This window comes from Silene latifolia, chromosome 1 (assembly GCF_048544455.1).
Source record: "Silene latifolia isolate original U9 population chromosome 1, ASM4854445v1, whole genome shotgun sequence".
In the NCBI taxonomy this organism is placed as follows: domain Eukaryota; kingdom Viridiplantae; phylum Streptophyta; class Magnoliopsida; order Caryophyllales; family Caryophyllaceae; genus Silene; species Silene latifolia.
Genome location: NC_133526.1, coordinates 16,075,565 through 16,086,691, shown reverse-complemented (window position 1 = coordinate 16,086,691; position 11,127 = coordinate 16,075,565). Strand labels below are relative to the sequence as shown.

The 11,127-nt window shown below is 37.0% G+C and overlaps 1 protein-coding gene across 2 annotated transcripts; it reads left to right on the top strand.

Moving 5' to 3' along the window:
- Positions 1-1,917: 1,917 nt before the first annotated feature.
- Positions 1,918-6,325, top strand: LOC141599977 (uncharacterized). 2 transcript variants are annotated; one of them, XM_074420121.1, is made up of 4 exons: positions 1,918-2,122; positions 2,271-2,342; positions 2,462-3,193; positions 6,046-6,325. In XM_074420121.1, exons 2-4 carry the CDS (start codon positions 2,294-2,296, stop codon positions 6,054-6,056), a joined length of 792 nt encoding a protein of 263 aa, XP_074276222.1. In that variant the 5' UTR covers positions 1,918-2,122; positions 2,271-2,293; the 3' UTR covers positions 6,057-6,325. The 2 variants fall into 2 exon arrangements, with proteins under 2 accessions (XP_074276222.1, XP_074276227.1); XM_074420126.1 differs by having other exon boundaries at positions 2,244-2,342.
- The last annotated feature ends 4,802 nt before the right edge of the window (positions 6,326-11,127 follow it).

Below are 11,127 nucleotides of genomic sequence, written 5' to 3'. Positions count from 1 at the left end.
TGGCAGATGGAGTCTAGTGACTAATTAAAAGAGTTATTATTGACATGTTTAATGTTGGTAATGGATTGGGTGATGACTGTCGCATTGACATGATGAGAAGGGTTGTAACACCCACGGTAATTGAAGAGGTACATTAATAAACTTAAGTGACTAGTGCTTAATGAGATTGAAAGTACTACTCATATCAACACAATGCACTTTTATTTTATGGTATCCCATGATACGAACTCCACAGTTAAACGTACTTGTTGGGGAGTAGTCTCAGGATGGGTGACTTGTGTGAAATTTCCTGAGATTCGCATGAGTGAGGAAAAAATGCGCTAAAAAAGACCCATGTTAATTTGTGAGGCAAATACAAAGCTTGGAGAGCTACCGTGTTTAACTGCTTTTGACCTAGGGTTTGGGCTGGGTGGTACACATGGTATCAGAGCAACCATGCAACCATGTGGTGATTGGAGGCAATTGTTATACGCTCCAATGTGATCACCTAACTAGCGGTGGAGGATTCTGGGTTAGCGGTTATGCTCTCAGGAGCAACAAGTACTTTGCATTTTTTAAGTGGGGGTGATAGTAACACCCCACAGTAATTGAAGAGATCCATTGATAAGTTTAAGTGACTAGTGCGTAAAGAGATTGAAAGTACTATTAACAAAATGCACATTCTTTTCTGGTAGCCCATGATAAGAACTTCACAATTAAGCATGCTTGCTGGGAGTAGTCTTAAGATAGGTGACCTCCTCGGAAGGTTCCCAGAATGCGCATGAGTGAAGACAAAATGCGCTAGAATTGACCCATGTTGATTTGTGGGTCAAGTACAAACGAGCTACCGTGAGTAACCATTTTCGTCTCAAGGTTTGAGCCGGAATGTTACAAGGATTATGGTTTAAGGTTTCGTTTCTTATTTATTTTTTTATTTTTTATCTTCTATATTGCTCATTCACCTTGTCTAAACGGTCTTATACGATAAGATATTAAGATATCTATACTTAGAATTTGTACTAGGATAAATCGGTAATTACTGTAATATATACCTCGTTTTACAAACCAGTACTTGATTTAATACTTAAAATGTATATGTACATTACAATTAAATATCCAGATACATTTTGACAAAAAAATATGTAAAATGAATAATATACTCGTCTACGTACCTATCTAATGATATACTACAACAATAACATAATGTAAAATGTATTGGACGAACAATATAGGCTACTGTGAATAGAAATTTTATTGAAAGAAAAAATCAAACACAAAATTTTAAGTATACCACAAAATAATTTTTTTAAAAATACAATAAAAAACAAACGCACAACGTACAACACCTATCCTACATTACCATCGGCCACCACCACCACCACCAACACCAACCTCCACCTACCAATCCTAACACCAACAGCCAAAAACAACCCCGAGTAACCCACCCGCCCTACTAAACGCCTACACGAGCCACCACTTGAGGCCTACCACACCGTGACCTACCAACCCTGAACGCTTCCCCACGCAACCAAACCCAACCAACGACCATCCCACACCATTTATCTCCATGTCACTAACCACCTGACGCCAGCCACCACCTTACCTTGACCATCCTTATAGCGACCACCACCTTCATGCCTTACCACCATACCACAACATAATAATTAATCTCTCACCTTAGAAATATCATAAACCATAAAACAATTAGAGTTCTAAAAAACGTATTGATAAAATTAGGTAATTAGAATTAAGAAAGACCATGTTTAAGTTTAAGTAGTTTTGTTTAAGGATATGCAAATGGAAGAAAATTGCGGAACCATGTATCGTATTGAAGAAAAAACGTATTGCGAAAATAAACAAAGATAAATAAATGTTTAAGACGGAGTAGCCTTAAATTGGGCATTTATTAATTGATCGGCCAAAAGTGAAATGCCAAAACCCCTGGCGCGCCTCAAATGAATAAAATAAAATGTTGAGGAGTTGAGGACACATAAAACATAAACCCCCCCAATTTTTCAAAACCCTCAATTTTACCTCCATAATTGTTCTTCCATTTTTCTTCGTAATTTCCCCCAATTTCTACTTCTTCTCTCTATTTCTTCGTCTTCGCTCTCCTAATTTCCGCTAATTTCACACTTCCAAGGTACTTTTCTTCGCGATTCTTCTTCTTTTTCGTCTCAATTTCATCACTTTTGTTCTACTGTTGCTTTTATGCTTTTTTACTTGAATTTTGGATTTTTGCTTGTTAATTCATCTAATTGTAGTGTATAATTCGCCGCATTTGGGTGTACAGAGTAATTCCAGTGTTGGAACGATGTCGCGGAAAAGAAATGTTGTAGATAGGCGGAAATTTGAGGAAAAAAGTAAGGTTTTTATTATTATTTTTGTTAGTTAATTTAATTGATTTTGTGCATATTGTACTGGGTAATCATAATTTAGTCGATTTCGTGATTTATTTGGTTTTTGTTGATGATTTTGTTAGTGTCAACATATATGAAGCTTATGGGGTATAATGTTGGTGACTATAAACTTACGGCTGCGAAAGAGTTAAGTCGTCGTATATGGACGAGGGATGGGAGGTTAAGTAAGAAGCGAATGCGAAGGCTTCAGCATCTTTTGTGTGTAGTTGATAGCCCGACGTTATTAGAATACACTGTTTCGGTGGGGAAGTTAGTTTGGCGTGATAGGCTGATGATGAGGCGAATGGTGTTTGAGAAGAAGCTTTCGGAGAAGATTAAGCAGCGTAGAATTAAGAAGAAGAAGAGGAGAGGCAAGCCGGGGAGAGTTTGGGCTAGGAGGAGGGTGTGTGGTGTAGTGAAGAAACAAAATGGTAGGAAAAGAAAGGTTGTTGTACCGAAGTTTGTGACAGGATTTCGTATGAGACCAGTTCGGGGATCAAATTTTAGGATTATGGTGCGACGTAAGGTGACTAGGAAGCATGTAAAGGCTGCTTTTGGTAGTCTCATGTATAGGCTGGCTATGGCGATGAATGTGTTGTGCTATCGGAATGTTTTTATCACTTCAGAATGGGAGTTTTGGACTATTTGTTTAGTTCAGAAAATATGCGGGTTTTGGAGAAGTGTTGCTATTGCTGATGGCTTGAGTAGTGCTTTTGCTTCAACTGCTAAGAGCTTTGGACTTTGTGTTGTGTCTTCCGGCCTCTTGGAGCGCATGGAAAGCAATTTTGCCGTTTCAACCAGTGCCTGTTATCTAGGTAATGTTTCTAACATTCCTAAACTGTTATTTTATACTCTGATTAGATACCATTGGAGCAATTTTGCATGTTCAACTAGTTTGTAAGTCTCTTGAATGGACATCTGATTAGATACAACCAGAGCTTAGATAGTCTGTAGAAATGCTTGGTTATCTTTGTTCAATATATTCTCACTGTTCTGGATATTTGGCTCTCAGACATGACTTTTTTGTTTGCTTGTATGGAGGGATTTTGGAGAGAAATGAAGCGGGAATATTTTTTCCTGGTTTGTAAAATTGAGTTAGAGGGATTGGAGGGAAGGAAGGAAAGATAAATCACTCCATTTCCCTCGTCCGAGCAAAAATGAAATCCCTCAACATACAAAAGATTTGGAGAGAGAACTCACTTGTTCCATTCCCCCTCCCCTTCCTTTGCCTCCACACCAGCCCTCCCCTACTTTCCCTCCACTTCTTCTATGTAAACAAGCCTTTTGTTTATTGAGACCTCTTATTTAACCGGATTGGAAAATGTTGGCCTCTTGCTGTTGTATACTGGGTGAACCCTTTTGTGTCTCTGGAGATCTGAACTTCAGTAATGTGACTTTGTGCTACCCTTTTGTATACTGAGTACTTTTGTTGGTAGTCATTGTCATTTTGTTGGGTGCAAGTCCCGTGTATTAGTTCTGCTGTTTTATACTGTCAAGTGTCAACCCTCTGGAATTTGATAAGGCCTTTGGTTCTATCAGATAATGTATATGGATTTTGTAAGATGTGAATGTGATACCATTTTTGAAGTCTTTTTTTTTTTTCGTGTAAATGATCGTTTCTTAGGTCTTGCATGGGATGTGAGGATTATTTACTTGGACAATAGAGCTAAAAATGGTGGCGAGCAGTGGTGGGAAGAGGTGGAAATGAGGGTCAGGGAGTAATGATTACTCCATAAAGGGGAGGAATAGTTCCCCACTTCCCCTAAGGTAATGCATTACCTCCATATGGAGGTAACAATTCCCCGCATAACCTCTCTTTCCATCCTGTAGGACCACCACCTACCACCAATCTCCTCTACGCTCCCCTTATTTTCAGTTCCATTACCTAAGTAATAGTTACTTACTCCCTTCTCAAGCAATCCAAAACTTTTGCTCTCATTTAGTAATTTTCATTTAGTTTACGTGCTGGGTTTTGTTCTTGCTTTTAGCTTATTGCTGCAAACTATTGTTAGCTTACATGCTGTCGGCACTTAAGTGGTCTACTATCAAGTCGACTTAGGGTTTGATACTTTATTGAGGAGAGTAGTTTGGGTCTCTCTTTATTGGAAGATGCACTATGTAATCGTGTCTTGGACCCTCGAAGGTGGTTTTTAATGGCTGGAAGATTAAGAGAAACACCCCCTCCCCGGCTCCCCCTATGCGAGCTCTTTAGTTTCTTCTGGCTACTCATGTACTGTTTTTGCTGCTAGAGATTCTGATAGGAGATGCTGCAAAATTGTTTCTGCTACTGCGCAATTAATTTCTTCTTTCTGCTTCTATGCACTAACCAACCCCCTCTCTCTTTCAACGCATTTCTTCCATTTTTCCCTTCTCTTTTTCTGACCCGGTGAAGAGTTGGGCAGTTAGCTTCATGTCAGGTTGCTTGAAAGCGAGTTCTACTTTTTGACTGGTCAAGCGGCCGCTGGCCTGCAACCTCCAAAGATGAAATATTTGTGAGACTACATGAGAGTGTTTTCTTGAATTACTTTTTTTTTTTTTTTTTTACCTGGTGTGGGAATGTAGGGAATTATTTTGGATGTCCAAGAAGGAATATGTAGTGAATCTTAACGAATATAGGGACTAATATTTACAAAATGGTTTCAAATCAACTTTGGCATTGCATAACAAATTAGTTAGCAAGGTTTTGCAGGTTATAGTCACCTCATTTTGATGTGCAAACAGTGCACATCATACGTAAACTGTGTGTGGTGCATTATTCCAACCTTAGTTAATGATGCACCTTGGGCGCCCTTAAGTCCAAGGCTCAATGAGACACTAGCCAAAACACGTCGGCTTTGAGTGTGCCTTGTTGATAAATTCATCTAGCACGGCCTACTATGCAATTTTCATTTTTTCCTGCTAGTTCCTTTTGTTATTCCCTTCAGCCCTTGTCTTTGGAGCATTATCCCCATCTTTTAGACTTTTACTCATTTACACATTTGTCCATTTTAAAATCCCAAAAAAAGCATTGAACAAATTCTATTTTGAAAAATACAAAATTGTTTGCAGAAACAGTGTGCCTTGCTTCGTACGCCTCTTTTCCCTGGTCCCTTGTCGCCTTGACGTGCCTCACTCTTTTTAGAACTAAGATCTGGATAAGGCAAAACAATTATAATCTCTGCAGGAGACACGAGTCTTGCCTGCTCCGACATATATGGGTTGATATGCTGTCACATCTTTTTGAGACTTAGAAAGGTTGTGAACTACAACTACTGGAGTACAATATATTGCATTAGTTATGTTAAACACACTTCCTCATGGTTTAATGATAAATCCCGCATCGAGTTTTCTTAGGAAGCTTATGTTTTTCATTTTTCAAGTTTGTAAAAGCCTTTTGTTCATTTGTTTGCTGAGAAAATTAAGGGTGTGTCACTTGTGTCATTGTGTGTCTCAGATTACTCCCAGTCTATATTGCCCAAGAATGTTGATATTTTTGTCCAGAAAAGCAATACTTTTCAAGTTTAATTCACCCTTCATCTTCCCACCTGTAGTCTTGTAGTCTTTTGTTGAGATGTCTTGAAACTGGAATAATCATTGATTCATTGTTTCTTCTTATATGTGAAGACGTGTGTCGTGGGTACACAATTCTAGAATCCCTTACTCACTCTCAATATGAACTTTGTTGCAGGTAGTCGGTAGCTGCGTAGGATAGAAGTCGTGTGTGTAAGCCTCGAGTACCTGACAATAGCTTATTGTTTGCTGACCAAATGCACTTCTGCACCAGGGGAGTAAATCTCATCTGATTCAAGCGTACTAACCGAAAGTTTTTGTGTACTTTGCATCAAGGTGGTAACAGGAACTTAGTAAAAGTAGACAGCAGTAGAAGAGAGCCTTGACTAGTATGGCTGTTAATGATATGTATATACTACATTTGGTTCCGATATGCTATGTCCACTATAGTGCACATATTTATTCCTTGGTTTCCTGCTTCCGTGGATATCCCCCTTTTTAGTAGAGGTGTTCAAATGCGGGCTTGGACCGGACATGAGCCGGACTCACATTTAATTATTGGCCAACGGACAAGCGGGTTAGCAGGTTCGGGACGGGTTATTGGGCTGGACTTTTGTATTTTTTTTAAAATGTCTTGTCCGTACCTGCTTTTTTAGCGGGCGGGATGGGCCGGATTCAATGGACAGGACGACCATGAACAACTCTACTTTTTAGGAGGGTAATCGTACCAAACACCCCCTTAGGCAATGTTGTCAGGATCGGGATTCTACTTTGGATCGATGGGGAGGGTAGAATCGGATCGTAGAATCGCAAGATTCTACAATCTCACAATATATAATTTTTTACTTGGTAAAAACATATAATTGAAAATCAAAACACTTATTTATTAATATTTATTCATAAGATATTGGTAATTAATGATTTTAGTATCATTGTATGAACACTTTACACGAAATTTGGGTTTTACGGTGTCATTATATAAAAATATATATTAATTTTTTTTATTATGGAATCGGATCGTAGGATCGTAAAATCGTAAGATCGTATTATGATCCCATCTGTAGAAATTTTCAAATTAATAGGATCGTAAGATTCTACAACTATGATAGAATCGTTGGATCTAGGATCGTCAAGCATTTTTGGATCGTAAAATCGTAGAATCGTTGGATCGAAACGTGATTCTGACAACAATGCCCTTAGGTCTTTAGGGAATGCTAATGCCGGAGGTGACCTCTGTGAAAAGCGCGTGTAATCAGAGACCCGTAGTTTAGAGATTTATGGGCCTTATGCCCTTATGGCATGAAGTTGGTTTGCATGATATCCTTAGTTGGACTTCATTGGGGTCTAGTCCTTATATTCAACTGGGCCACCTGGTCTGTTGGTTCCTTGGGAGTATTCGATTAAGTTGTCAATAATTCGATAGTAGTTTTAAGTTTTTATTAGTTTGATTGATTGATTTGTAGGTTGTTATTTTGATTATTAGTTCGTTGTTTCAATTAAGTTTATTTGTAGTGTTTAGGGTGGGAGGGGTAGTTTGGTTAGTTTATTAAAAGGGTGGTGCTCATTCATGGACGAGATTTACTTTTTCATAGACGAAAATGACCATTTTACCCCTTTTATTTCAACTCCCAAACTTTCAAGTTTCTCTCTCTACACAAAAAAACGAAAATAGTAAAACTGAAACATGCACCGTCTTTCTCGTATCTATTTGTAGTGATGAATTGTATTGATGTCAATCACCATTAACCTTCATGCAGCCGCCGCCGTCTACATTCACGATAATCAGACATTCAAGTCCCTTCTTCCTATTAATCATTATCATATTAATCCTCATTTCAATCTCAACCTCTTAATCCATATTTTTCAAGATAGTTGATTGTAAAATTCTCTATAATCGAGCTTCCCTCAATCTTTTTTCTAGTTTGATACAAATTTAATTAGTTTTGACGCCAAGAATTGTGACGACATTAAAGGCAATTGAAAGAAGCCGTTTATTTATGATACTACCTACCAACAATACAGTAACTATGATGTTCATTCTAATAAACCCTAATTGGAAAATTAAAATTCAAATTGAAGAAAATAACAAGTGAAGAAACTTAATCCAAGCAAAATTAATACAATTTATTGATAAGAAGAAATAATTTCTTGTTTAATATGCGAATTGAGATTCATAATTGAAAACTTTGATAAGAATTTGATTATGTTTTGGGGGAAGAATAGAGAGAATTTTTTGTTTTTCTTTCAGGGAAGGGTAGAGTATGGAAATTTTATGAGAAAAAGTACTTGATAGAGTAAAATGTGTCCATGAATGAGCAACTACGTACTAAAATTGTCCGCGATAATTAGTACACTTTCCAATCCAGACAGATGATAACATAGGAAAAATTGGGTTATTTAAGAAAAGGTGGAAAGGTGATGGGTAAAGTAGGAAAGTTTGATTAGGGCCACATGGGTTTAGGTGGATTAAATAGAGTTAAGTGAACTGTGAGGGCCCAAAATATACATATACCTAGTTATAAGGACCTGATATTTAGAAGACAAACTTTAAGGACCTATTGTTCTATTCCGTTAATTTCTCATGCAATCCGTTAACTTCTCATTCCGCTAGAAGTATTTTGTTTGCATATTAGTATGTTGCAATATTTTACTTATTACTGGTACTTAGAGCTGAACAATGGGCCGGGCTAGTATGGGTCGGGTCGGGCTGGAAGGGGACCGGGTTAGGGGGAGCAGCCCGAGCCCACACCACGGGCTTTGGTGTTGCGGGTTGTACACGGGCCGGGCTAGAATTATCTGGCCCTGAACCGGCCCAATTTATATACAGGTTACATGGGCCATGCGGGGTGATGCGGGCCTGGCACCTTTTATATATATATATATATGGGTTACACGGGCCGGGCTATGAATAACACAACCTGGGATCGGCCCGGTTTGACTAACGGGTTGTGCGGGCTGGAATATGAAGAGCCCGGTAGAGCGGGCCGGGCTGGTGCGGGCCGGGCTGGCTCGTGTTGGAGTCCAGCTCTACTCGTACTAATTGTTGATAAAAAATACACTCCCTCTTAATTATTTGTTGACCCGTTTTCTTACCATAGCCTAGCCTGTGACCCGTAAGATACGACTCGTATTCGACTTAACCCGACTCAGTACCCAACCCACCCGACCTACGTGAAAGATCCAATAAGACGCAATTACTTAAGAATAAAGGTAAAATAAATTACTCGTGCATGTTAATGGCACTGTAATAGTTTTCGTCTTTTCTCACTCATGAACCATATAGGACTCGTATTCGACCTAACCCGTTTTCTCACTCTTGATTTACTGTTGGCCCAACGGGTCCACTCGTTCCGGTCGGCTCTTAACCTCCAAATTAACGGGTCATCTCGGGTTTAAGTCGAACGAGTAGCGGATCAAGATTTCAAAATTATACTTTGTACTCCGTGTGAATTAAGAGTATCGTCCTCCGGGAGGACGGTAGAATTACTCTAATTCATATTACCCTTTATAAAACAAAATAATTAATTGTTGTTACAGGTTATGTCTAGCTCAATTAAAAATAAACAATTCCCGAGTCTCGATATTACTCAATTTTCCTTATTATTTTTTCAGACCGATTTTTTCCTCAAAAAAAAAAGTACATCGAGGTGAAATTTGAAAATTTGTAAGATATCAATTTAATTAATTTATAAGTAGTACACTAAAAAGGTAAGCATATGTATATACCGTACATATATTATGTGGAATCTAAACTAGTATTGTAATCCATAAAATGCAAACAAAATACTTCTAGCAATTAGGATGAGAAGTTAACGAAACAATAGATGAGAAGTTAACGGAATGGAATAGTAGGTCCTTAAAGCTTGTCTTTGAAATTTCAGGTCCTTATAACTAGGTATATGTATAATTTGGGTCCTCATAATTCACTTAACTCGGATTAAATAGGTAGTTGGCGAGTGGGTGAGGGAATGGTAAAGTTGTAAATAGGTAGTGAATGTAAGGGTAATTTAGTCATTTTTCATGCCAAATATGGTATGTTGACATTTGTGTGGTTCGTCCATTTTAGGTAAGTGCTACTATCTGTTTGGATCGGAGGGAGTAACTAGTTTGACACACGTGCGTTGCAACAGGGTAATTAACTTAGTTATAATGTTACATCCTATGTCTAATTATTAGGTTGTAAGGCTTAATATTTGTATATTTTGTTGTAACTGGTGCGTGCAGTTAATACAAACTTTTATAAGAGCTCTCCAAAACAATAATTGAGAGACTCAAAAGATTTTGGATGATACTCTTATTTATAGTTATGGGATCACCTAACCTTATGATAATCTTTTGACGTGGGCAATTCAACTATTTATCCGTAGTATATTCATCACACCTACATAATTTTTCAATGTGTGACAATAATATACTTAGAAGTACACCCTATTTTTCACACCTAATTCGACATCAAACCCGGTTTAATAAACAAATATTATACTATCTATTAATATTCGTACATTTTTTTTTTCTATTTTTTGTATCATAATTGCAAATAATATGAAACTTATATTTTAATAATAGCATTTTTTTTTACCACGAATATAAATAAAAAATATAAACATCACTTGAATATAATATAGAAAATATATATCATATTGTGGAGATAATGATACACTCTCTTAAAAGCTCTCTAAGACATACTGAAGAGATTTAAAAGATTTTGGATTGATACCTAATTTCGCTCACTAAGACACTGAAGAGATTTAAAAGATTTTGGATTGATACCTAACTTCCAATGATTCATCCTATTTTTATAATCATAGAATCACCTCATCTTATGCTAATCTTTCGGTGTTGGACAATTCTATTATTTATACGTAGTATATTCACCACACCTACATTATTTTTCAATGCGGGACATATAACATACTAAGAGATACACGGTTTTAATATGTGCAAATTATATGAAATCTATACTCTAATGATAACATTTTTTTTACCACGAATCTAATTATATTATTTTCGTCCCTCAAAACAAAACAAAAATTATATTATTTTCGTAGTTTTTTTTAAATAAACATATTATAATATTACTAATATATAATCGCCTTTATAAATATTTATGTGCTTAATATTTGTATGTTATTATTTGTGTAATGACAATAACTCAAAAGATTTTGTGTTGATAAATGAGTGCCAATGATGACTCTTATTTATAATCATGGAATCAACCCAACTTATGATAATTTTTTGATGTGAGACAATTCAATTATTT